We start from the raw sequence: 27,243 nt of genomic DNA on the forward strand, positions 1-27,243 counted from the left end.
GCAACGTCTGACACCCTTGAAAGTGCAACATACAGCTGACCATGAGCAAAAATATCAGTTTGCAGGAATACCCCTACGCGTGCCAACGTTTGGCCTTGGCTCTTGTTGATTGACATCGCATAGGCCGCTTTCACGGGGAACTGCAATTGGAAGAAGGACTGGCCACTTCCTTTGCCTGCTTTGCTTTGCAACTTTATCCGTGGTAAAGTCACTTCTTCTTCCTCGAAAGGCCCACCCATTATAATCCCCAAAAGAAAAGTCTGCTTGACCCTTGTCCCATTACAAATCCCGTTTCCGATCCGCAAGTTTCTGGTTACAACAACGGGCATTCCAACCTTGAGTTTCAATTTGTGGTCCGGAAGTCCAGATGGTGTCAGCTTGTTGAGTGCTTCTTCTGGTAGACATTCAAACTCGTCGGGGTCTGCAGTATCAACGGACCGTAGACTGATCGATTTTCCAGGCAATTTTTCCATGATAACTTCGTTCATCCTCTTCACGTCTCTATTCAATGGTGCAAGTATACATCGTTCCTTGAGATAAGCAAGTCTTTCGCTCCTATCCCGCGCGTTGACCGCCGCGATATCCCCGTATACAAAATCAACCAGTGCGTGACTGCTTGTCGCTTCACTGTCGAAATCAACAATGTTTATGTTCCGTAGATTTATAATTTCGAAGTCGGTTTTCTGATTCACGCCTTCGCCAAGTGCCAGTAAGGATGCGGCAAACTTTATGTTCTTGTCACTACAATCCGATGCGAGGGCCTTTGCGAGACGCATATTTTCAGTAAGTCTCAGCTCGATTATTGACTCCCATAGAATCGAAGACTTCAGTGTTGCGTTATAAGATCTGGGGTATTCATTGTGTTTGACTACCGGTAGGATCTGCCTCCTTCCGCGCCAACCGCATTGGACCGGTTTAGCTCTAGAAACCCCGTTAGGGTTGTTCGCGCCGCCTTCCCGCTCTTGAGCTGACCTTCTGCGCCAACGTTTTCTTTAAAATAAACTACCTGCTCATCTTCTTCGTGCACAGTGAGTCTTGTTACAGCTGGTGATCTATCAGACAATGGAAATTTGAATAATCTCCAAGCAGCTTCAAAGTCAAGATTTCAGCTCGTGCAAGTCAACACTTATTAATAGACTTGTCACTTACCTTCCGGGGGGCTTATGTATCTTGCATCAACATAAGCTTTCGTTTCATCTTCGACTTCTATTGCCATATAACTTCTGTCATGCCCTTTTGTAATATACTTGTATAAATATTTGATTGCTGTGCTGTTCACGGGGATTTCAACATTGATGTGGCACTGAAACATCAATGTTAAAAACCGATTGAACGGGACAACAGAACCGTTATCAAACCGAGTCGTGTGCTTTGTAATTGACCGCCCATTGTCGCGCCTGAGATAAACCGGATAAGCTCCATCAACAGTTACTGTCCGCGGAGAAAATGGCTTAGGAAAGCCGAGTTTGCATGTACCGTTCCGCCAGCAAGCCCGGCCCTTGCATGGTCCATGCAACATGAAGCGCGAGACAAGTCAATGGAGATTTGGTTCTTCAATTTTGTCAGGAATTTCGGCAGAGACCAAGAGATCAATCTTTTCCGGCGTTGTTGGTTTGTCTTTTTCATCAAGTGTTACCATTATATGAGCGTGCGGGAGACCGCGCTTTTGAAATTCAATCGTGTAAACATATGCTACAACTTTCCCTAGCCTGTCCATCTTCACCAGTTCGTGGATAAGTGCCTTTATTTTTAACCGGAAAACACGTGCTACAATCATTGGGTGGTCAAAAGCCTGTTCCCCTTCTGGAATCAAGGCTTTGATCGCCATCCAATCAGGATTCGCGGTCATTGTAATAAATAACGAAGGTGGCCCATATTTGTTGCAAATTGCCATTGAGTCGTAATAGAGCTGAGAAATTCCACGAGGACTCCCAATGAATGTAGCTGGTAGAATAACTCGACGCGCCGAAATCGGTTTTTGATTCTCCAGACCCCTTAAAAGGGAGCAATATTGTCCCGCTTTCATTGTTTCTTGATTTTCCCTGATGAACTGCAAACGTTGTCGCTCGACGCAAACATACATGTTGACAACGAGTTCCTGCAGTAATGACCGGCCCCTTAGTATAGGCGAGAAGCGCCCCGGACAATCAAAGAGTAGGGCCGCGTACCATTCGAGTGATCCTACTTTACGGTTTTTGACTATGAAGATGAGTCAGCGCGTGATGTATTCCCCACAAGAGAAAATGTTAACATACCCCTTTCTGTCCAACATCTATACGACGGATGCCATTGCTGTTCTCCTCTTGGGAAAAATAGAGGGTACCGTAATGCAAGATAAGCCAAATGTGTATCAGAAATTGAAATTAATTTGTTGTCTTTGCGGTGAAGTAAAATTTCTCTCTCTTGGATTATGTTTCCGTCGCCTTCAACTATTGCAGCGACTTCATTGATTGTTGGTTCGTTGTACCTCTTTGGATCTTCTCCCGGGCGGCAAATTCCTTTCAACTTCAGTGTTTTTGCGTTTCGCTCCTCAAGAACTTGCTTGGCTGACTTGAATAACTTGGCGTAAGGGTTATGATTGTACATATAACTCATTATTGTTGATACAGTTGAAGGCAAGAGGCCAGAAACTTTTCCTTTACTCAAACCAATCCCTTCGGCTTTCCTTACTCGCAACTCGGCTTCATTTGTCCCGTGGTCGCCGACAACAAAGATCTGCGCGAATCCCGGATCGGATCCTTCTGCTGGCTCTATGCTCGAGATTAAGTGAGTTAAACCTCCACTCATCCTAAAAACGTTTACGCCAAATGGTCCTTGGACGGAGTAATCCACTTTCGTCCGGAGCGACGTGAAGGATACAGCATTGTTATACATGCGCGTATACTTCTGGAAGTTCGAGGCAACTTTTCAGTTCAATCAAGTAGTCAGTGTATCCAAATCATTATCAAAAAGGGGGATTAATCTTACTTGAAGTGGAACCACTGAATAAGTTCTGCAGGATTGATGGGTAGGGTTTTGCATTATCATGGAAGTTAGGCAAGTTGACTTTATTTTTATTGCAACACATGGTAAACTCGATTGCAGCTTTCTGCCGGTCGGCCAGCGACGATTCTCCAATCCAGTGAAGCGCACCACAAGCAACGCATCCCGTACTGCAGCTTCCAATGTTGTGCGGTATGTTTACAAAATCTGCGCCAAGAATCTTCTTTTTGTTGTTTCTATCCGGATGGTCAACAATTTGGCCTTTTGATTCAACCATGAGGTATGTTTTCTTTGTTGATCTTGTAAACCGTTGTGACTTCCGCTATTGAGTGATTCTCGAAATTGTCGGGAAATGTCAACCCTTTAAGGTATCTCCCATTTTATTCTTGTATGGTTATTTTTACTCAGCACTGACCACTTCCAACTAACCAGAACGGTTAACGTCGTAAAAAGGCGCCTTGTCAAACTGTTGGAATGTTTGGGCTGCAATTAAAAGTCCCGGTCCAATTCAAAAGCAGGCGGTCCGTAACAGCCCGATATTATTGAGTAGCCAAATTTTAATGGGCTAGTCCGGTCAGTCATTTCGAATTCCATTTACTAAAAGGTTGCAATTGAGTACCAATACCAACTCAAGCTAGTCCGGTCAGTGATCTACAATTCCATTATGAACAAGTTGCAATGGAGCACCAATACCAACTCCAACGGTTGACGTTGGAAGACGGAATTTTGTCAACCTCTTAGTGTGCCCGGCCTGCGATTGAAGCTTTCCGTTCAATGCCCAAGGACGCGGTCAAAAACACCCCCATCTCATTATGAAGCCGATTTTCAAGATTAATCATTTCATGTTTTAACCCGGCGCAATTAATTACCAATAGGACTAGAGGCCAAAGCGGCTACGCCGCTGCAGGGTGTAAGCCCCCCCCCCCCCACTCCATTTACCCTGGCAAGCCCCCGGCCCCGCCTTCCCCCACAGGCAGCAAGTATCCCACTCAATTTGTGTGGCCCCTTTCATGAAATTTCAGAAGACTGGTGGTGAGCAAAGGTCTGAATGATGGGGCTGAGGAATGAAGCAAACAGGAAAACTAAGCATCTATGAAGTGCCAAAATAAGCTCCTGTCCTCTTGTGGACTACAATTGGTGATTCCGTGTGGTATTACAGTATTAATATGGGTTATTTCTGATGCAGAGGGTCTGGATAATACGACTCTTCTCTCAAAATCTCCCATTCTGTTGAGATATGCTACTTAGAATATCCTCATGTGGGCTGTGCTTTAGAATGGCAATTGAATTATCAAAACTGATGTGTTGTTTCAATTTTCAAACTCTGTATGTACATTCAATTCATTATATTTTGATTATTGTTAACAGTTAACCTCTCAATGTCATGGACTGGGTTTTTTTGCTCTCATTGGTTGGCAGGTTTGTGGCTGAAGAAGAAGTTCAACAAGCCTTGCTTGCTATCTTGAGACCAATAAATTGTTCAGGACATTATGAGCAAGTGGAATATGTTTTTGAAATTGGGTAGGAAATATACCCTTTGCTTATCCAGGAAGCAAGGGAAACAACAGTGGAAATTCAAATCTAACCATCCTTCTGAAAAAGAAGAACATCACAACAATTTGTTTTGGAATGTATACCAGAGGCACCTGGCGTATCCGGGCCAGCAGGGCGATGGAGGTCGAGCTGAGTGAGATGGGAGGCGCCAAGGAAGTCCCTGATGGAGAGGCCGGAGTCGGCCATAGTGAGGGCCTCGATGAGCCGGAAGAGCGCGTGGCCGTTGCGGATGGAGCCCGAGAAGTCCGAGGCAGTGGCCGACTTGCGGGCCCTGATCTTGTTGTTGATCCAGCCGAGCAGGTCCCGGTCGGATTCCGAGAGCTCTTTGGCTGCACACACCACCACGACGTTAGGTGGGCCTAACATAAACAGCAAGAGAGAGAGAGAGAGACTTACAAGACTCGGCGCCCGCTTTGGAGGGCGACTGACGCTGTGTGCTTCGTCAAGGCCTCAGCTGATGGAGCCCGAGAAGTCCAAGGCGGGGGCCGGGCCCGGATCTTGTTGTTGATCCAGCTGAGCAGGTCCCGGTCAGATGCCGAGGTCTCTTCGGCTGCACACACCAGCACGACATTAGGTGGGCCTAACATAACCAGCAAGAGAGAGAGAGCGAGACTTACGAGACTTGGCGCCCGCTTTGGAGGGCAACAGGCGCTGCGTGCTTTGTCAAGGCCTCAGCTGATGGAGCCCGAGAAGTCCGAGGCGGTGGCCGACGTGCGGGCCCGGATCTTGTTGTTGATCCAGCCGAGCAGGTCCCGGTCGGATGCCGAGAGCTCTTTGGCTGCACACACCAGCACGACGTTAGGTGGGCCTAACATAACCAGCAAGAGAGAGAGAGAGAGACTTACGAGACTCGGCGCCCGCTTTGGAGGGCGACGGGCGCTGCGTGCTTCGTCAAGGCCTCTACTCGGCTCCGAGCTGAAGATCGTTGAGGTTATGATTGCCCGGGGACCCATTGGGGCTCTTGGCGGTGGGGGCGAGCCGATGAGCGGGGGACTGCAAGCCCATCAACACAGCCGCGTCTTTCTCTGACAAGACGTCCGGGTTGGCCGCCAGTCTTGCTTTCTGGACACGTGCCCGAGAAATGGATGGGGATAACAGCCAAGGTGAAGCTGTTTGTACCTGATAGCGGGGATAGGGGCGTGGAGTGATGAGGAGCAGTGCTATGTGTGGGGTGCAGAGGGCAGGCGGTGAATGTGACACACTTGAGTTAGTTCCGGTAATTGCTGAGTGGCCACAGTGCGGATGGCAAGAAGAGCGTGGCGGATGGCGACAAGCTCGTGGCAGATGGCGACGAGTCTGTGGCGGATGGCGACGAGCCCGTGGCGGGTGGCGACGAGCTTGTGGCGGATGGCAACAAGCTTGTGGCGGATGGTAAAGAGTTTGTGGCAGATGGCGACGAGCCCGTGGCGGGTGGTGTGGGGCAACGGTCAGGATATTGTTGGGCAACAAACATGACTGTGCTTATTTAAAAGGGGGAGGGGTTGGCAGCGGATTGTCCCCCCAGGGGCTCCGGTTTCGTCCTACCCCCTCCCTGGGAGCCCACTAATCACTTGATTAGGGCCTTCCTGGACTACTCTAACAACCGGCCCACTTTTGCTCGTTGCTGCCGCACAGCTGGAGGGTCATCCATAGGGCCTTCGGGCCTTTGGGGATTTCAACATGTATTGTGAGATTTGTGGGCTGTTTGTGCCATTTTGTGAGAAAAAAACACCCCAAAACTTAGATCCAGAGGTCTAGGATTGTGTGGATTTAAGAAAGTGGGATTTCCCTAAGCGTGAAACTTTCTGTTACCACGGCGAAAAGCCAAATGACACTACTTCGTATTCTGAAGCAGTCAGACTTTTAGTAGCATCAGATTTAGCCGAAGTAACATCTTTGAGTATGGTTAAGTGGGCTTTTTGAAGACCCACCAACGGTTGCATCGAGTAGCCCGACGCCCAAAACACACCATAGTAAGCTGGAGGCAGCAAATTTTTCGCATCACCAAGCTCCTCCAGCATACCAACTTGAGGCCGAGCTGCGTCACTCCACTGCCGCCGATTTGACACCCTTGCTCTGCAAATCAATACTTTCTTGAAAGCTCACTTCGCGCAAATCAGCAAAGGGTTTTTTGTCCCATCGCTCTAATTGAAACTTCATATTGACGTTTAATGAATTACGCAAATCTCAGTTACCAAAGAAAAAAAAATGAATGTGTGAGAATTATTGGAAATGAAATTCCGTAACAACTGGTTACGCTTGCGAGAAGCTGCGATGGAAAAGATATCAAGGACGCATTCGGAAAGTGTAGCACTCGAAAAGAAGAACCAACGTATGTTAAGCTGACGGACTCCAGTTGAGAGCAAGTAGTGTCAAAGACCAGAAAAGACCTAGATTAACACCCCAAAACCAACTGGCTAATCACAACAACGCAATCAGTTAGTATCAAAGTACAACTGATGCCAAATAACCGTCATCGGAATCTCACTTTTACCGGCGGTGGGAGTCATCAGAGCTTTTTTAATCTCTTGGCAGCGTCTTTGAGAATGGCCTTACGGGGTCGCCCACGAGTTGGTTTTTCCTTAGGCTCCTCTTCCTCGTCTTTGTCTTCCCCTCCTCCGTTCTCATAGCTCTCTTCGTTGTCAGTTTCCATGGGTTCCGTTGCCTTTCTCTTCCCATTGCGGTCCGACGCGCAATATGACGACGCCGGAGTGTCAAACATCTTCTTTGCCGGCGTACTGGTCGATGGTATATTCTCATCGGAGTTCAACTTCACCCTAAAAAAAACTCAACAGCTGAAGTTGAGCACTATTACCAACGTCGTTTGGCGTTGAGGGCATTAAGTTTACTCACAAGTTTCTTCCTTTCCCGTGAGGGTTGGATTTTACTGGCGAGCCGCTTGACTTTGCGCGGCCAATCTGGTGGCCACTGGTGATACTGCAATCGTTTACCTAGAGGCATTTTATTGTTAGGTCACTCGAATCATTAGTCGGACTTCTGGAAAACCCACAAGTACAACAGCCATTTTTGCGTTGATGTCGAAATTGACCAGCAAGCCAACGATTTCCAACTCTCGGCCAACGACGTAGAGCGAATGAGTTTTAATGAAATTCTTTGACCCTGGTACCACGTACTTAACGTTGAAGGTCTTGTGGCGCCGCTCCTTAATCAAGGGTCAGTATTGCTAATGTCTGGCTTTCAAAGACTTTCTCAATCTTACCTGAGAATCCCAGTCAGTATGCTCAACGATGACTTCAAGGCGCGTTTCCAGGTTGACAACAACCTCCTCGCGTTTGATGACGATTCCCAGTCCCTCAACGCTTGCCTTGTTGACGAAGTCAAACCCTTCATCGGGCGACTGAATGCTGGTTGTAAGTTAACGTCGGCGTCTTGCCGTCGTTGGTAGCGATTAGCTTCCCCGCCATGTAGTAAACAACGCCGGCCTCGAGGACGTTTGTAAGCGCCGTATTCGTGGTCAATGAGACCTCGAAGTTGCGTTGGTCGGAGCCGTCGACGCCCGAACACTGTAAGAAAGAATCAGTGGTGACATTTCCATATTGATTTGCTCGTACGTTCTCTGGCACAGACTGTCGAGATAGGTTAGTCCCATGCAGCAAAACAACAGACTCGAAAAGCTTACGTCTGCCAACGGCTCGACAAGTGTGGTCATATGGACAGGGTGATTCGGCGTTCGGTTACCAGACATAACGATTAGAGCTGCTTGATTGGAGTAGGGCAAAGTGGAGCAAAGTTTTGACGGTGTATTGATTGATTAGTAGACAACTGTTGAATGGTAAAACCTAAGTAAACGATGGCTGTTGATAAAAATGGAAGGAAGACTGACCCTTTTATAAAGGGGCCGTGTGCGATTTTGCCGAGAGGTGATCAACCCGCGGCATCGTTGCACTGCAAGACAAAAACCGCCATGAAACCCTTCAAACAATCCCATAACTACGGACCCTGAAAATACAATTGTTACCTCGGCTTGGTCGACCCCTCGAGCAACGGTTGGCAGTAAATGATTGAAAGTGGAAGGCTTTGTGTCTCACTTCCGCGAAGAGATTGGGCAACATTCCGCGGATCAGGGAGTAACAGGGAGAGGCCCCTTTTGTTGGGCAGTTTCACCCTTTTTGGAAGCTAGCTTGGAACAGTTCGTACCTTTACCCACAGGCGTCACCTCCTGACAACGTGTCGCGGCCGGCGTAGATGTAGTTTCCTAAAGGACGAGTTCCAATTAGAATCGGTCAGTCGAACTGCGGCTTGTTGACGGTGCCATCAAAAACGCCTCAATAAGGGACCGATAATGTACAAAGTTACTTTACATAACTAATTCGCGCAAGTTCGGAGTGGGGCGTCCACGATTCCGCAACACCTAAAGACAATGGGTTGGCAGAAGTCGTCAGACGGGATATTCATCCGTGCACCCATAGTACGACTTGAGGAGAGGTCTGGGAAACGGTACTTGCCCCAACTCGCTGGAATGAAACTTGTCCGGTAGTTCGCTTATTTGAGGCTTGATTCCTAACTGGAACAATGGGTGATTCTGCGGGGCGGGAGGTTATAAAAGGAGGAGCTTGCTGCATCACACTTTCCCCCGCGGCCGCCCTCTCCCTGTTGCATTTGCACTGGCTGGAGGTCGCGCCAGCCATTAGCCCCCCTCCGTCCCCTCCCACTTGGGCCAGGCCAGAGGGGGTTAAACCCGGCCCCTTTTTCCCCGCGCTTGCCGCGGGCTGGGGGGTCAGTCCGAGGCATTCATGTTCGGGGGCTATTCTCTCTAAAATTCTTCTCATACCATTAAAGACAATTTATAATCAATAGTGTAAAATGTGGTAAATATAGCTTTAATAGTGTTTAAAAGATGTGAAATAGCGTTTGTTTTTGTGTGTATACGGTCACCATTTCTTTGGGGAAACTGTTGATTTTTTTTTTTACTCACCAATCTGTATTTGGAGTTTTTGAAAAATGTACAGGGGAAACCCTTGATCTAAATTTCTGTGAAAGTGTGGATTTACTATACTTAGATTTAATCCACGAAAATACCAGGAGGCGCCCTCCTTACACGGGTTTGCAGGAGATTTCATACAAAATGATGAAGAAGAGCTTTCCAGACCTTTGAGAGTGCCCTGCGAAGGTGCCAGGTGTATAGCAGGTCATGAATGGAACCGGGTTTGTTCGCTCCAACCACCCAGTCTTTGATAGGCTTTTTGAGCGCAAATGCGCCGGCGCGGTCTTGATCCCTCACAACGCCTCCATGTGCATCTATCTCTTTCTTAATGTTGACCATTTTTTCTAGCATGTTTTCCCCGTTCATGTAGCTGAAAGTATTAGCATATTAGCACTATCACTTCCTACTAGCATATTAGTCAGTTATAGTCCCATGTTGTAGTCCGCAGCTTCTCTCTCTTGAAACCTATCGTGATTGTATTTAGTCCAGCATCTCCTGTTACTAGTTTTCTCAATCATCATTGTTTCAAGATCGTTTGCTCAGCTCACTCGACTACACCTTTAGGTTTGTCTTGTGCTCTTGTCGCCGCCGCCCGTTGCCTGCTTGCTCACGAGCACCTCACACCTTTATAAAAGGTTTGTCTTGTGCTCTTGTCGCCGCCGCCCGTTGCCTGCTTGCTCACGAGCACCTCACACCTTTATAAAAGCTGTTCGGCTTATAGAAAGTTGAGTATATCTGCTTGAGTTCCGATAGAATCTTGTTCGGCGCCATGTCGGGAAGGCCTGGTGATTCACGTAGGATAGTAGGCAGATTCTGCACCAACCTGAAACGTGAAGCATTAACGAAATACAAGTGTCTCGTGACATCTGTTAGAAAGTGAGGCTCGCGGAAATCCGGATGTTGGCGGACGGAGCGGATAAGCTTCTGATGGGACTTGATTAAATTGATGATGTCTTCTGTATCGGCAACACCTTTCTGGTTCTCCACTTTATTGTGAACTCCGATGATCTCTTCTAGGAGTTGCGAACTTTCCTTGTTGGCCAAATCTGGATAGTAAAAATTCCGGAGTGCCTGAAGGATCTTATTTTGGGTTTGAGTGGGTTTTGGCTCCGATTCTATATAACTAACTGCTCGACATGGACGTAGAATTTTACGCAGATTGAGTGTCAGCTCGCTAAGTGCCCAGTTGACCTCCTCAACTCTTCGCTCGCCTGGACGATCTTCTACGTTGCTCACCCATTCAGTGAGCACCTCATGGTAGTCTAATAAGCTGGTGATGTCTTCTGGTGTGGCAACACCTTCTTGATTGTATATTTTACCATGAACGCTGATAATTTTTTCTATCAAATCTGGACCTTCCTCGTCGGTGAACTTTTCATATCTACTCTTGAAGTGCTCAAGCAGCATGTGGTGGTATGTAGGCTCTGGTCTGTGGCGACCCTGCCATTCTAGGATGCTGCTGATAGCTGCTTGGCACATAAATGGTCAATCAGTAGGATGTTTGAGTTTTCGAGAGGGAAAACAAAATATGGTGAAATTTACTTTGGCCCATCAAGCGACCATCTTCGGTACCCTGCCTCTCACCTGCGGCAGACCGAACGCGTCTTCCAGGCGCTGCCTCCCTCCCTGCACCATTGAGAAAGTTCCCGGGTAACTGCCTACCACTTGGTGCTCCTATCTGTTCTACGCACATACCAAAAGTCGAGGGATGAGCAAGCCAGTCGGAGTGAAAATATAGTGAGAGATGTAAGCAGGTATCTTACTGAATTCATCCGTAGGAACACATAGTAACAGTCGAGTGGCCCCTAGGATATGGAAAGCAATGTAAAATAAGAATTTGTGGTCCATTGTCTCAGTGGGGATTGAGAGGGATTATCGATTAGACAAGGGCGTGTGGACAGTGTTATGGCAGGTCTCTTTACATATTACATAACTGCCATAGTTTTATATAGTTTTAGCTCGTCAACACAATTACATAATCATCTTTGTATATATATTCTACATTCTCAGCAATCTTATTTTTCCCTTGGGGGAGTTCTTCATCTCATTCTCGCATTATCCTGATATCCTAGCTCTTCAGGTTATGAGCCCGCGCTGTCACCAGCGGGTATCCAGTGAACTCTACTCCTCATAAACTTTCTTCTTAGCTTTGCGTCTATTCCTGCAAAGCTTGATATATTCCTTATTTTTATGGTTCATACTCGTTCCCGGAATCCTGAAGTTATCATCCCTGACTTCTCCGCACGAGTTACCCCTCCAAGATCTCCTGCATCTTCGAACTCTGTCTCTTCTTTCCACTCTATGTCCGACGACGGTGATAGTTCACATTCCGCCGTACCTGGTTCCTTTCCCCTAGATCCCGTCAACACTCCGTCTATTCGTTTTTCCGATCCTAGCCCCCCAACCTCTTCAATTCCTGCAACCATGCGTCCCTATTTCCGTCCCTCTGTTCCTCCGACCAAGTCACCCTCCCCGATGCCGCCAATCCCAGTTGATGAACGTCAGTCCCCTCAACCTGGCCCGTCCGACAAAGGAAAAGCTTGCGATTTCCCGGATCCGCCTTCACCAAAACCTTCTCCCCATCTTCCTCAACCGTCTCCCTCTTTGACTTCTGTTGACGACGTCCTCCGAAAGGCTATTGGTCCGGGAGGCTTTGACGGTTTAAATGAGGACGTCTTGAAGATTCTTTTGGTCCGGGCTCTTACCAACAACTCCTCTCCCGGGTCCTCGGCGTCCAGTCAACTCAAATGGCAACAACTAGGGAAGGACATCCAACCTTCCCTGTCTATTGACGGGTCGAATTTTCCGGCTTGGTCTGCGGCCTTGAGGGAGTTGGTCGCCACCGTTACTCGCCGGGAAGATTACTTTAACCAGTGTCTGTTCGAGGAGGATGCTTTGACGGCGCTAGGCGTATTGACGGTCATCAAGGCCTCCATTGATCCGGCTCTTCGACCATCTCTCCACGGCATGACTGCTTACGGCGCCTGGACCTCCCTTCAAGATTGTTTTGCGGGGTCCTCCTGGTCAATGCTTCTTGCGCGATGGATTGGATTGGCCAGGACTACGGACGACGCTTCGGACTCCTTCGCGGCAAGCTATGAGTCCTTTAAATGGTTTCTGCTGGATGTCGAGGAGCGCATTGGAGGCTGGACGACAGATAAGCTTCTGTGTTTTGTCTTTCATGCAGCTCTTATTCGTTACGGCAGCGAAGTGGCCAACGCGATGGATTCTCGATTCACCATTTCTCCCAATGTCAATGTTTCCGGGTCTGACTTATTGAACGTTGCTACTCGGGTCGATCAATCATCGAAGGTCTCTGGGTCTCGCCCGGCGATGATGGCGATGTTGGCTCAACAAGGACGAGGAGGAAGGCAACGCGGGGGCCGTTCGGGAAGAGGGTCTGCACCACGTGGACGACTTCCAACAACTGGCTCTCACGGTTCTCTTCCGGCTGACAGCTGGGGTTCTCAGTGGATCACTCCGGATAATCCTTGCAGCTCCTGTTGGGATTGGGGCCACTGCGCTCCTGACTGTCCTCGCTCTAAGGCAGGACTTCCGCCTCTGGATGACCCCCGCTTGAAGATTCCAGGGTGGAGGCCCAAGAAGTCTTCGGTTCTCTCCAATCGGCTTCAAACGACAGACAACTCCTTGGCTTCTATCTCAGTGGCTCCCAACAAATCTGATGATGTCCTGGTCGACACTGGCGCTACCAATCATGTAACGTCACGTTGTGATCTATTTGTCACATTTCGGCCTACTAATATACGCCTCCGCGTGGCTTCCAAAGAATGCCTTTCCGTAGGCGGAGTTGGCGACATTGTCATCAAGACGGATCAAGGTGATCTTCACCTGAGTCAAGTTTTATTTTGTTCGGGCGTTCGTGGCACGGTTCTCTCCGTCGGTTTCTTCGATCATTGGGACAGTAGTGTTTCATTCAACAACGGCTGTTTCATTTTCCGCCAATCAGACTCTATTTTTTCCTCGTATGTCGACAACTATAGATGGTTTATCTCTTCCAGTGTTTCCCCTTCCTTTTCCACCCCTTCTTCTACTCCGGTTCCCTCTCTCGCCAGTGTTTCATCCAGAGTTTGGCATCTCCGACTGGGTCATTTGGCAGTTCAAACCATCAATTGTACCATTATGCATGATTCTGTGTATGGGCTTCCTGAGAAGTGTTTCAATTCTACTTCAAAGAAATGCACTTCGTGTTCCCTCTCAAAGAGTCGCCATGTCCCTATTCATTCCCCCAGTCGAGGTATTGCAGACAAACCTGGGGCCATTGTGGCTGTGGACCTGGTCGGACCCTTTCCTCTGGCTGTCGACGGTAGCGTCTATGGTTTGGTAATCCACGACATTTTTTCCCAAATGACATCCACCTTCGGCCTCAAACGCAAAGCAGATGCGGCTTTGTCGGTTATTGAATGGGTTCTTAATTTCCGGAAACACACAGGCCACGAACTTCTGTGCATCCGCTCCAATAACGGCGGCGAGTTCGTCTCCAATAAATTCAATACATTCCTCAAAGACAACCAGATTCGTCATGAGATGTCCATTCCCTACGAGCATCATCAGAATGGAAGTGTGGAGCGCACCAATCGAAGTCTTCTCGACATGGCTCGAACTCTCCTGGTCCATGCACGACTTCCGGAAAGTCTTTGGTTTCAGGCCCTCAAACACACCACATTTGTATTCAACCGAGTTGTACACGACGGTTCCTCAAAGACCCCGTATGAGCTTTGTATCAAATCCAAACCATCTCTCGACATGATACGTGTGTTTGGTTGTAAAGCTTACCTACACAATCTCAATTATCCCAAACAGTTTGTTCCTAGGGCACGGGAACTGATTCACGTTGGCATATCGGAGGTTTCTCATGGCTGGGTCTTATGGGATCCAGTAAAGAACTGCTTGGAGCGCGGGGCATCGGTGGCTTTTCATGAAGATGAATTGCCCTACACGGTTTCCAATCCTACGACAATCACTGCGGTTCTCAGTTCTATTCAAGTTCGTCGTCTAGGTGATTTTTCGTTGATGCGGGAGTTTGACATCCAGGATGCATGCCTGGAATCCGCTGTCTCAGTGGCACCTTTCATTTCCGATGCGCCGGAGACATACAATCAGGCGGTTAAATCTGATTCCGGCGTCCAATGGTTGAAAGCTTGCGACGACGAGGTTGGAATGATGGTTTCTCTTCACGTTTGGGACAAGGTTCCAATCTCATCTCGTCTGGAAATTCTGAATTGCCGGTGGGTTTTTGCTGTTAAGCGTAATCAAGAGGGCGTTGTTATTCGTTTCAAGGCACGCATCGTCGCTCAGGGGTTCCGTCAAATTCACGGGGTCAATGTAGGGGAGACTTTTGCCCCGACTCCTACTTTTACCTCCTTGCAATCGCGTCGCGTTTCTCCTGGCCAGTGGCGTCTTTTGACGTCAAGTCCGCTTTTCTCCACAGCGACATCGACTACGACGTTTATATTCGTCCTCCTCCTGGCGTCAAAGTATCACCTAATTGTTTTTTGAAACTCCGCAAGGCGTTGTACGGCACGCGTCAGGCTAGCCGTTGTTGGTGGATGCATCTAAAAAACCGGCTTGCGACGATTGGTTTCCTTTCCAATCTAGAAGACCAGTCTACCTATGTATATCGCGACGGTGTCGACATGGCTTTCTTGTGGGTCCACGTCGACGACGGTATTTTCACTGCAAGTTCAAAACCATTGTTGGATCGGCTCAAGGCAAGACTGGACGCTGTTCTGGATCTCAAATGGGATCAGCAACTCTCCAGCATTGTTGGGTTGCGAGTACGTGAGGTCCCTGGTGGTTTTCGCCTCGATCAGCCTCTGCTTGTTGAGAAAATCACTTCTCTCATGCCTTCAAACATCAAGACCAGGACTCCCATTGCTTCTTCTGATTTGCAGTCTAACCCGTCTACTGAGATGAGAAAACCATATCTTTCTGTCATCGGTTGCTTGCTCTATTTGTCTCAAGGCTCTCGACCCGACATCACCTTTGCGGTAAACTTTCTTGCACGATTTTCAATGGCTCCGGATGACTCTCATTGGACGGCGCTTGATCATCTAGTCTGCTACGTCAGGTTTACGGCTGCTTCTTCCCTTCCAATCATCGCGACTGGCGCGGTCTCCGAATGTGTCACCACCTTCGTCGATGCCAACTGGGGCGGGGAGAGTTCTAGATCTGTTCATGGCTTCATTTTGACGGCGTGGGGAGCGCCTGTTTCCTGGGCGTCCAAACGGCAAACATGCTGCGCGCGGTCGACATGCCAGGCTGAGTACATGGCACTGTCTTTCGCGTCTAAGGATGCTTGCTATGTGTCTTCTCTCCTCTCAAAATTCTTCCCGGTCGCGTCACCTCTTCTTCTTTCCGACAACAAGGCGGCGGTGTACATCAGCAAAGATTGCGGGACTCGGAAGGAACATCGTCACATCGATCGTGAATTTCACACTATCAATGAACTTCTGTACCGCGAGAAAGTCCGTCTGGATTGGGTTTCGACCGACCTTCAGCTTGCCAACATTTTCACCAAGGCCCTTGGATGGAGGAAGGTCGTTGAGTTTGCCACTCAGATGGGTTTGAGAAACCCATCACAAGCTATGGCAAGTACAGGGGGGTCAGTATGCGCTAGCGGCGACGAACATGCGCCCCCCGCATCTGTCCATCTCCTTCCAGGCCCTCAACATCAGTCCGTTGATGATTTTGCAGGAAGTTAACCATTTCTGCTTTGTATTTTTTGGCCGTTCGATGACTCAGGTTCTCTCGGCTCGACTCGTTTCTCTGGATCCCTCTTTCATTTTTTCTTCTTTCTTCTTTGTATTTTTCTATCTCATTCACATTCTTATCCTTGGTTATTCTTCACTTTGCTCATTCTTCCTTTTTTCTGTTTCACTTTTTTCTTTGTTGTTTCATTTTGTTTTTCTCTCTGGTGTTGTCGAGGGGGGGAGTGTTATGGCAGGTCTCTTTACATATTACATAACTGCCATAGTTTTATATAGTTTTAGCTCGTCAACACAATTACATAATCATCTTTGTATATATATTCTACATTCTCAGCAATCTTATTTTTCCCTTGGGGGAGTTCTTCATCTCATTCTTGCATTATCCTGATATCCTAGCTCTTCAGACAGGACGCGCTCTGGTGTTTTGAATGTCAAACTGAGTATGTAGACTCTGGACCAGATACCTTGTCTGTTACACTACTCTTGAGACCAAAGTGAAATGCTTTGGGTGAAGGGGAAATGTTTCCAGCCATTGTGGTGCAGCAAAACACTTATGTACAGTTTAGGAATGATGGAAAAGAATGTTTCCACTCATGAAACGGTTTTTGAAAGATGTTTCACTGTTATGAACCGGGTTTCCAGATCACTTGGATTTGAGAACTTGGGAATGTTGCAAGAGGTTGCAAGCTGGGCATAGTGTAACGAATGGCTTTGATAATCATAGGTCTTGCGCCGTCTTGCGCTAATGAATGTAAGCTGTGATCGGTCGATCATGATCGAATCTCTTCAGCAAGATTGCCTTACTAATTCGATAGCATGATCAATGACGCATTTGATTGTCATGATGACATCGGTTCGAATGAGATTTTGTTTACCTACTCTTTTTCTTTGCGATTTGTCTTTCCTTTCCTTCCTTCCTCTCTTCTCTATTGTGATATTCTTTGTCATAGTTTTCCTCACATATAAAGTTACCAATTATCCGAAGAAATTCAATTCTTAAAGTTATAACTTAAAATCGATAAACCCTTATACATATAAACTTCATTAGGGGGGTTCACGATTGAAATTTACAAAACTTTAGGACACATTTTAAGGTGGTTATGAACATTTTTTTGAAGAATTGATAAATTGCACTGATTCATCAGTTGCACCTGCTGCTGTGCATTTTCCCAAAAGTTTAAAATTTTGTTCATAAAGGCCTTAAATTTGGCTCCAAAGTTTAGTAAAATTCAATTGTGAACCCCCCTATTAACGTGACTCGGGAAAACTTCACAATCTTATATATCCTAAGTTTACTAAGCAAGAATTTGGCAAACTATCCTCTCGGATAGTTTCATAGCTATTATAGCAAACTGTTTAGGCCCCGTTTGGGAGCAATCATGTTATGTGATGTTGTGCACTTACCTAATGTGATGCACATCACTCTTGAATTTCATATCTTTCAACATAACACAAGTGTTTGGCTGCCACTTGTGTCATACAGCTTGCCTACATAACAAGCTCCATGGCCGGTAAATACCGGCCATCAAGCGTACATACCGGCAAGGCCAATCAAGTGTTTAACTCCTCTCGACGATGGCCGGTACACGGTCATCAAAGGGAATACAGAGTCCCTTTTGGGGAACACATAGTCCCATCAATGACCATTGGTCATTGATGGGAATACATGGTCCCTTGGATGACCAATAATGGTCATTGAGGAGAATATGTACACAGTCCCTTTGATGACCAATGGTCATCAAGGAGAATACATAGTCCCTTCGATGACCAATGGTCATTGATGGCCAATTGTGTTGGATCTGTCATCAATCTCAATGACCGTTTCTATCAATTGGAGTGTGTACTCCGCTTGGTGACCGGTACAAAGTCTGTACCGGCCATAGAGGTGAGTAACAGAGGTGGAGTTGGGGGTGTGTTGTGTAAGGGTGCCGATATCACCCCAAATACACCCCCAGGGGTACTATATCGGAAATGGCGGGGATGATGAGGAGTGATGAGGAAACTCGTGATGACCCTCATAACTCCTCAAATCTGCCGTACATGCGAGTGATACGATATTGGTCTCGGTGAGGCCTGGTTATAGAAAAGCAGTGGTTATTACATAACATCACTGCTGCCAAACGGGGCCTTAGTAGGCCAGGCCTCACACATAGCATGTGCAGAAATTGCGGCTGCACCGCAGGGAAGGAACTGGAAATTTTGACATGGCAATAGGGGGTTTCACAATGAAGATTTTTGCTTCCCATGGCACTAAATTTCTTTACTCAGGCGTGACATACTCGCTTAAATATTTGGTGTGAAGTCCCGCAAGAAATTGCCCCAAGCAATAACAATACTTGCAAGCGCTCAAACACCTTCCCGGGTTTCCTTATTGTGAAACCCCCTAATATGGCCACTACAACAAAATTGAGTTCATCAGCTATGCCATTGCCCTGGGACACTTTCAAAGTTCTCAGATATCTACTCTAAATAAATTATTCATCAAGAAATTGCTCTGGTCACTTCTGCAACCATACAACACAATTCAATGATTGTGTTTTCCAAGAAGCTTGGACCAGTTCTTTTCTTTTCTGTTTTGTTGCAATGTATGAAATTATTGATTACCGGCCATACTGGTCTTAGGGATCTTTGCAAGCTATCAACAATTGATGACTGGCTGTAATGGTCATTAGGTGTGTTGTAACTACATATATTTGAGGACTTGGTCATTGGGGAGTTCTTCTGGGTGTGTATTTATTAGCAACCACGGGTGTGTGCCAGCTAACTTAACACAAGTCCCTTCCTTCCAAGGAGGCGCGAAGCGCCTCTAAAGGAGGGACTTGAATATAATGTCCCAAATATTGCGTGAGCGCAACCAGCCATTTGGCTGGGGAGGGCATTACAGCCCCCAAATCACCCACAAGCGCTCTGATTCTGGTCACGCCTCCCAGACCATTGAAAAGCTTGTGATTTTCTGGTATATGTACGGCCCTCAAAGCTCCACATTTCCATAGCATTAGGAAACTGTGGGGATGGATAAGTATTGGGCATTGGAGTGATCCACCCAATGCAGGCCCAGATAAACTCTCAGATCAATCCGCTACTTATGGCATAATTAGCAAAATGCATACATCATAAGCCACAAGCGCCACCAATTGCAAATATGTACATATTTCATTAAAAATACAATTTAATACTTCAAGAGCTGTGGGACTCTCCCTGATCCAATAAGAGTAGAATCTGGCGGGTCATCAAAATCTAATTTCCCAAATGTGTAAGTGCCTGTCAGCCTTAGAGTCATCACAGCTGACCTAAAAAGCTGCCTGTTCTACCTTTGTTACATATAAATTACTTTATATCTTTTTCATCTTAAGAGATATCCCTGTTTTGACTTCATATTCTGTTTCCTCATGCAATTTTAACCCTAGTTACAACTTACCAATTCATTGTAACTATACTCCTTCCCTGAGTTACTGAGTTGTAGCGCCCTTGCGCAGTTGTGACGTGTCAGCGCTACTAGGCGCGCCAAACCACATGTACATATGTAAATTACATAAGCAAACTGTGAAAATTTTCGTAGTCAGGATCCCCCTTGCCTGAGGCGGATCCACAGACTTCAGCACACCAGAACCACCACCCAGATAACTCTAGGATCACCACCAAAGAGCCTACTATACTCCCAGTATACCTACCGTCACAGGCGCCTAGGATATTGACAGTAAGTAACCTCTTTCACTGAACCTTGTTTATCTCAGAGGTACAACTCTGTGTCTTGCTGGATCTGCCTTTTCTTCTTGCTTTGCTTCCTCCTTGATCACAGGGCTGTCCCTCCAAATCTATAGGTCTTTGCCTCCATCTTGATCACAGGGCTGTCCCTTCTTATCATCAGGCCTTTGCCTCAAAATCTAGGTTCAGGGCTGTCCCTCAGGTTTCCCTTTAAGAACCTTGACTGTCCAGAGAGAAGTCTAAAAAACTGTGGCTGGATTAAGACTTATCTAATCCAGATACCCTCCTGAGAGGAAGCTGTAGCACTTCTTGCACAGATTAGCAGCACTCTTCTGAAGAGTAGCATTGCCAGTGGACGTGCATTCCCACTAGAATAACCTAGTACTTCTCTTCCTTCTTATCCTGCTTGGTTTCTCTCTCTCTTTCTCTTTTTTTCTTTTATAGTTGTAATTTCTTTATCCCAAGAAATCCAACTATTGCCCCCCCATTTCTTGTGTCCTGCTGTCACTATAGAGACTCAGGCTCACAGTGCCCTTGCAAAAATAGCTGTTGAGCAGGCCATTTATGGCCGAATTTCCACCAAAAAAATCCAGCAGATGCCCAAGATGGGCAGCTACAACTGTGCCAAAAGGCATTGAAGAGAGTTCATTTATTTATTTTTAACTTTGTGCTGAGTTTATTTTTTATCATTTCCCTGCCAAAATTTGACTGTCCTCAGGCCGTGGGTCCGACTTTACAAGTAAGCCTCTCCTTCAGAGAGCATCCCTTCGGGACGCGGGATCGGCCCCCCCTGACCCTCCAATTAAGAGGCTTAGTTAAGCTTGGTGTGCCAGGGCCTTGCGGGTTGCTATGTATGTGCAAAAATTGAGTTGCCATCCCGGGGTTTAAAGCATCTCCACCGCAGGTGCTAAACCGGGTTTCTAAACCAGATATAGCACGCCAAACCCGCTTGAGCAATGCCACCGCGGATGCCAAACACATATTGTGTTTTGTAGAATTCTTGGACGGATGGTCCTGTTGCTGTGCACAAATCATGGCATTCCGTAATTCTGTTTTTTTGTTTTTGCCTTGCATTGTAAAACAAAGATCATCATGATCATTTTCACAAAGGTACAGGTGGGCTCTGTATGGCAGAATGGTGGAGATTAAACTGGGGCTGTGCCAGACAACCCCAAAACTATAGCACTCAACTTTGCTCTTGAAGTCCAACCAAGCAAAACACAATATGTATCAAATCTGCCAACTTGCCTCTTGGGAGCTATCCTGTTTGCAAATTTCGAAACAGGATAGCAACCCAACCTCGCGAGTATCACACATCTCACATGTGATACCTCACCTTCTCCCCCAACAGCAATACAAAACCACACATTTCACGTGCAAAGCTGCCTCGCTGCAGGTTGCTAAAACTGCGCCCCAGTCGCCAAACTCAAAAATTTGGCAAAGCAGTTTAGCACCTGCTGTAGAGATTCTCTTAGCAACCAGGTTTTACCTCACCGGGAGATGCTCCTTCATTTGGCTTCCTCCTTGGGTTCTCCAGAGCGCCTGATGATATTTTTGTGAAAGTCACACCACTCAATGATGTGCAGCCTAGCTTAACTAAGCCTCTCGAACGGAGGGTCCGGGGGACCCCACCCGGAGGGCTCTCCGTAGGAGAGGCTTATGAATAATAGGGGGTTTCAAAGTTCAGTACAGGTCGCGCATGCAAGTTGACTTAGCAAGTTTAATTTTGCGGGGCAACTTGCTTGAATTCATGCAAGCGGCTCTGGCCAAAAATGGGTGCATGCCGGCTTGACTCAACAAGAAAAGTTGCCCCTCCTTGCCCCATCCGGCTTCCTCACTGTGCACAACTCCTCCGAGACAACATGGCAGAAGCACCAGCAACCCCCATCACCCCCGCCCCAAAAGCTAAGAAATCTACCAAGAAGAAGGCAGTTCCCTGGGACCGCGATGGTGACAATGGCGGAGACAGTAGCATGGATATTGTCCTTGACTGGCTCTCATCTGGTTCTAACTACCAACAATGGAGGGGTGATCTCGAGGAAGGAAAGACAAAGAAGTCTTTGTGCTCTGAGATACTCGAAATCATGGTTGCAAGTGGGATCACCCACCGAGATGTTAAGGGCAAATACCCCTCCCCCCAAAAAAATTGATGTGCTGTACTTTTTCTTACGTGTTCAGTCAGCTTAGGCATAACTCAAAAGATCAGTGATCTCCAGTCCTCATACAACACTGCTCACGACTGGAAGAGGAACACCGGGGCAGGAATTCTTGAAAGTGATGCAGTAAATGGTGTCAAGAATGTTGATGGTATGTAAGTGTCAGCTCGGGTCTCTTGGGTGAAACAGAGTTGATAGGGTTTTAAGTTTGCGCTGTAGCGGCTAGGATAGCTGCCAGCGGAATCAGGGCCACACTATAACCTTTCAAGGTCAATGGGAATAAACCACACCTCGACGCTAAATAGCGGAGGGGCTAGCTCCCTTACAAAAGTAAGGGGACGCGGCGATGACTCAAGCCAGGTGCCGTAGCTTTGAACAAGAAAGGGTTATCTTCTAGGTTACAGGTGTGATAACAATCACCTGTACCTAGAAAATACACGAGTTGAGGTCAAAAAAAGCTGTAAGGGAAAGAGAAAGTTAGTTGATTATTGAAAACCCCACTCACTATTGATTTGTATTAAGGTGCACGGGTTTGTATGGTAATAATCTTGGAGGGAGAATCTCTACAGGTGAGAGACCTCCCCTTTTATATTACAGGGATCAGCTCCCTACTTTGAGTCAAGGACCTGAGGGATCCTTAACTCCAAGGAGAGGAGTGATCACGGAATTCAGAAGGGGGATTTACATAAATGAGTATGTAATCTCCCCATTTGTACATAAATAGTTCTTAATCATGATAAATACATAGAGAGATAATCTAATCTCCCTCTGTATGTACAATATGTAATAAGTGTGAAATAAAGTCAATTACACCAGGGATGCTTGGGGGGCACTCCCCAGGGCGTGCCTTACCTTGAATTTTTTTCATAACTCAGCGCAATGTCTACTACATCATATGTGTAATCAAACATGAAATTATATACAAGTATATATGATGTATTCATAACTCAGCTGGAACTCTTCTGTAAATCAGTAGTAACTAGACTGGACCACAGAACACAAAGTGTCTGTAACCAAAGTTTAACTAAAGTGTAAGGCACCACTCACACATTGTTTGTACCCAAGGGTGAAGTCAATTTGAATAGTTTTTGAACCATTTCATCATCCTGTACCCATTGCTGTGGCTTCAACAGAATGTGATTGGTTTGTTATTTGTCACCCTATGGTGCACGCGTACAATAGGGTGACAAATCATATTCCATCAGGGCAGTTATACTAATTTTTCTTAAATTTTACACTTGGCAGAAGTCCCCCTCTGGTATGAAAAGTGCCTGATTTGTTACCCTATTGTACGCGCGTACAATAGGGTGACAAATCACACACTTTTCAGACCAAAGGTGAATTTTTGCCAATTAGATGAGGGTGACACGGTTTGGAAAAAATTCAGCTGGAAATTTCCCTCTGGTCTGGAAAGTGTGTGATTGTGTGTTATTTGTCACTCTATTGTACTAGGGTGACAAATCACACACTTTTCAGACCAGAGGGACATGTCCAGCTGAATTGTTTCCAAACCATTTCACCCTGATTTATTGGGCAAAAATTCTCCTCTGGTCTGAAAAGTTTGTGATTTGTCACCCTATTGTACGCGCGTACAATAGGGTGACAAATCACAAACTTTTCATACCAGAGGGGGACTTCTGCCGCGTAAATGAGACAATAGGGTGACAAATCACACACCAATCACACATTTTTTAGAACAGAGGGGCATTTGCAGCTGAGTGATTTATGAACTGTGTCACCCTTGTGTACCCAGCCAAAATACAGTTCTACTGCTCTTGTGAAAATACTAAAATGTTCTGCACTTCTGATATTTTCTTTATCCAAATCTAGGCAGTTGTGTTTCAGGTGTGATATATATTTGATGAAGGCGGTTCACCCCAATGTAAAAAGAATTGGATAAGCAAGAGCTACCTGATTTTAAAATTTAGAACTAAAGTTAGGATTGACATGAACTTGACTTCAAGATGAATTCAACAGAGTTGAATGATAGTTCATGGCCAACGGTTACATATCACTCCAAATTAGATTGGTCTATAGTTCTTGCCCAGTAATTGAACAATTCACCATCACATTGTAAGGACTTCTGCCCCAGTTCAGTCAAAAACTAACCCCAAATTCAGCTGTGGCACTCCCTGGGGAGTGCCCCCAAAGCTTTCCTGGTGTTACATACTCAAAAGAGTGTGAAGTATGTAGTTAAATACATAATAATAGTACATTGTAATAAAAGGTACAATATTAATGTTAAGACAGGGAATTGAACTCATGACTCTATGTACATGAGTCAATCACTAATGGAGTCTCTAACCATTGGCACCACCTGCAAATGGGTGTGGTTTTCTCCGCAGCCACACCCAGTGGTTTTCCAACTGAACTCGCGCGGCCCCCGGGAACCATCATTCGGGGTAAACATAACTCGCCCGGGCCGGTCATCTGGCTGGTCACATGACGACCAGCCAAGTTGTACAGCTTGATGAACGGCGAGCCGCGGGTCATCAGGACGCACCGATGACCGGACAGCTGGGCGGTCATCAAGGTATACATGCCTCGATGACTGGTCAGACGGCTGGTCGTCAAGGCAGACAGCTCGATAACTGGAGCCGGCCGGTCATCAAGACGGTAGACACTCGATGACCGGCCATCTAATCGGTCATTAAGGCACAGATACAACTCGATCACCGGCCAGCTGGCTGGTCATCGAGGTGTCCTTGATGTCAAGGTACATGTACCTTGATGACCAGCCATCTGAGCAGTCATCGAGGTATACACCTCAATGACCGGCCAACTGGCTGGCCATCAACATATGTACCTCGATGACCAGCCAGCCGGCTGGTCTTCGAGGTATGAATGTACCTTGATGAACCAACCCGAGCTGGCCGGTCATCAAGGTGTATGCCTTAATGGCCGGTTGGCTCCGGTCATCAATGATCAAGGCCTTGATGACCGGCCGGCTCCGGTCATCAATGATCCAGCCTTGATGACAGGGATGATCAAGGTGTATGCCTTGACGACCGGCCTGCTCCGGTCATCAAGGTGCCTGTATACCTCGACGACCAGCCAGCTGACCGGTCATCAAGGTACAATTTTGATGGCCAGCCAGTTGGCCGGTCATTGAGGTGTATACCTTGATGACTGGTCAGACGGCTGGCCATCGAGGTATACATGTACCTCGATGACCGGAGCCAGCCGGTCATCAAGGACACTTCAATGACCAGCCAGCTGGCCAGTCTGAGGTGATCGAGGTGTATCCTTGATGACCGGTCATTGATCAGTGTCTGCCTTCTTGATGACCGGCCGGCTCCGGTCATCGAGCTGTCTGCCTTGATGACCAGCCGTCTGACCAGTCATTGAGGCATGTATAGCTCGATGACCGGCCAGCTGTCCGGTCATCGGTGTGTCCTGATGACCCGCGGCTGTCCGGTCATCGGTGTGTCCTGATGACCCGCGGCTCGCCGGTCATCAAGCTGTATGTACAACTTGGCTGGTCGTCATGTGACCAGCCAGATGACCGGCCCGGGCGAGTTATGTTTACCCCGAATGATGGTTCCCGGGGGCCGCGCGAGTTCCGAGGGAAAACCACTGGCTGTGGCTGCGGAGAAAACCACACCCATTTGCAGGTGGTGTGGGTTATAACAACGGTGGGTAGTTACGGTACGGTTATCGTTAACGTACCGATATCGTAACGGTTTTTCTCTTGTTACCATTACCGTTAACCGTAACGGAAGTGCGTTACAATATCACACACCCAGGATGTATGGCATTTAACATCCGTTACAATATCTGCCCGCACAGAGGGGCAGATATCGGACTGCATATGATCCAGAGGGGGCCATTTGCCCCTCTTTATCTCGTTAACCGGTGGTTAACGCGTTACGCTACTAGTAACGCAAGTAACACACCAAAACAATCAGGTCTGTTACAATACGGGCCCGGGGTTACAACTAGTTGTTACTAGTAGCGCTAACGCCTGAGCGCAGTAACGGCAAGCGTTACGCTACGCAGATAACGGCGGTTATCGTAGCGTATTGTAACTACCCACCGCTGGTTATAAGACATATAATTCTCACTTGTACACACATGGACTTAGTGTCTCAGTGTCTGACAGTAAGATTCAGAAGTTCCGTTGATTGAAGATACAGACTGATCTTTTTTTGTTTTCCCTAGATCAACTCCACTTCTTATGCCGATACTGGGACATCCTCGATCCAGTTATGGGATTGAGGTCAGTGGCCGAACCACTTTGCACTTGATCATCCGTTCTGGCACCAGAGGGCCAGGCAGACAACACAACCAGCGGCTCTCCAGCCAACAAGGATTTGAACGTCCAAAGCAGTGGTAAAGATGCCCCTCAATCTGATGAAAATGATGGTGAGATGACAAATACTCAAGCTCCTTCTCTCGCTCCTACAACCTTGACTGCAAAAGCATGTACTCAAAAGAAGAAGAACAAAAAGAGGAAATCAGCCGCCGCCTCAAGCAAGAAGAACTGCAAGGGAAAAAAGAAAGCTAATCCGGAGGACTTTTACATCAAATCAGTAATTGCAAAAAGGCAGGCAGAGATGACTGAAGCTTGAGCTGAAGCATTGAAGGCCAAAGTAAGCTACATGAAGGAGTTGAGAGAGCTTGGGCTGGAATATCCAGAGATCAAAAAGGCTGTTGATGAAGAGTTCCCTGCCATTCCTGAAATTCTTACCAACTCCAAAGAGGATGAATCAGACTCTGATGCCAATAGTTCCTAGTTCTACAGGAACTCCTTGTTTTCTTTTTGCTTGACTCAAACACAAGAATAAATCTGCTCCCCTTTGGATTGCTTCAATTTAAGCTTTGCTTTTCAAGACACTTCCATTTCATTTTTGCTTTTCAATGAGAGATTGATGGAATTTAGTTTCCAATGAGAGAATAAAACAAGATAGAAAGAAGTATATGCTCCGAGGAGAGATAAGAAAGCTCAAAAAAGGTGTAAGATTACTAAGATAAATCCAAAAAGTTTAAAAACCCCTGATACACCTGCTCTCAAATTTGATTTCCAGAACTATTTGCCCCTTGACGTGGAAGATCATCATCATTGATTGGTGCTGTCACATCAATTGAATCATGATTGATTGATGGTGAGTCATCTCTCAGTAGAAAATTGTGGAGGACCACACAGGCAGAAACCCACTGTGTGATCCTCTTCATTGTTTCTGGTGAGGTGAGT

The 27,243-nt window shown here is 46.8% G+C and overlaps 4 protein-coding genes across 4 annotated transcripts; 2 read left to right on the forward strand and 2 right to left on the reverse strand.

Moving 5' to 3' along the window:
* Window positions 1-4,387: 4,387 nt before the first annotated feature.
* PtA15_17A49 (uncharacterized protein) lies at window positions 4,388-4,902 on the reverse strand (the record flags this gene model as incomplete). The annotated part of the gene is made up of 2 exons (XM_053164551.1): window positions 4,388-4,443; window positions 4,629-4,902. 2 exons carry the CDS (start codon window positions 4,900-4,902, stop codon window positions 4,388-4,390), a joined length of 330 nt encoding a protein of 109 aa, XP_053028123.1.
* Window positions 4,903-7,024: 2,122 nt separating this feature from the next.
* On the reverse strand, window positions 7,025-10,867 carry PtA15_17A50 (uncharacterized protein; the record flags this gene model as incomplete). The annotated part of the gene is made up of 3 exons (XM_053164553.1): window positions 7,025-7,292; window positions 7,369-7,452; window positions 10,284-10,867. 3 exons carry the CDS (start codon window positions 10,865-10,867, stop codon window positions 7,025-7,027), a joined length of 936 nt encoding a protein of 311 aa, XP_053028124.1.
* A 10,888-nt stretch (window positions 10,868-21,755) lies between these two features.
* PtA15_17A51 (uncharacterized protein) lies at window positions 21,756-22,043 on the forward strand (the record flags this gene model as incomplete). Its single annotated transcript, XM_053164554.1, has 1 exon — window positions 21,756-22,043. The coding sequence occupies one exon, from the start codon at window positions 21,756-21,758 to the stop codon at window positions 22,041-22,043; it is 288 nt and encodes a 95-aa protein (XP_053028125.1).
* A 4,376-nt stretch (window positions 22,044-26,419) lies between these two features.
* Window positions 26,420-26,785, forward strand: PtA15_17A52 (uncharacterized protein; the record flags this gene model as incomplete). Its single annotated transcript, XM_053164555.1, has 2 exons — window positions 26,420-26,581; window positions 26,636-26,785. 2 exons carry the CDS (start codon window positions 26,420-26,422, stop codon window positions 26,783-26,785), a joined length of 312 nt encoding a protein of 103 aa, XP_053028126.1.
* Between the last annotated feature and the right edge of the window lie 458 nt (window positions 26,786-27,243).

The sequence above is a fragment of the Puccinia triticina genome, chromosome 17A (genome assembly GCF_026914185.1).
Source record: "Puccinia triticina chromosome 17A, complete sequence".
NCBI classification, from domain to species: domain Eukaryota; kingdom Fungi; phylum Basidiomycota; class Pucciniomycetes; order Pucciniales; family Pucciniaceae; genus Puccinia; species Puccinia triticina.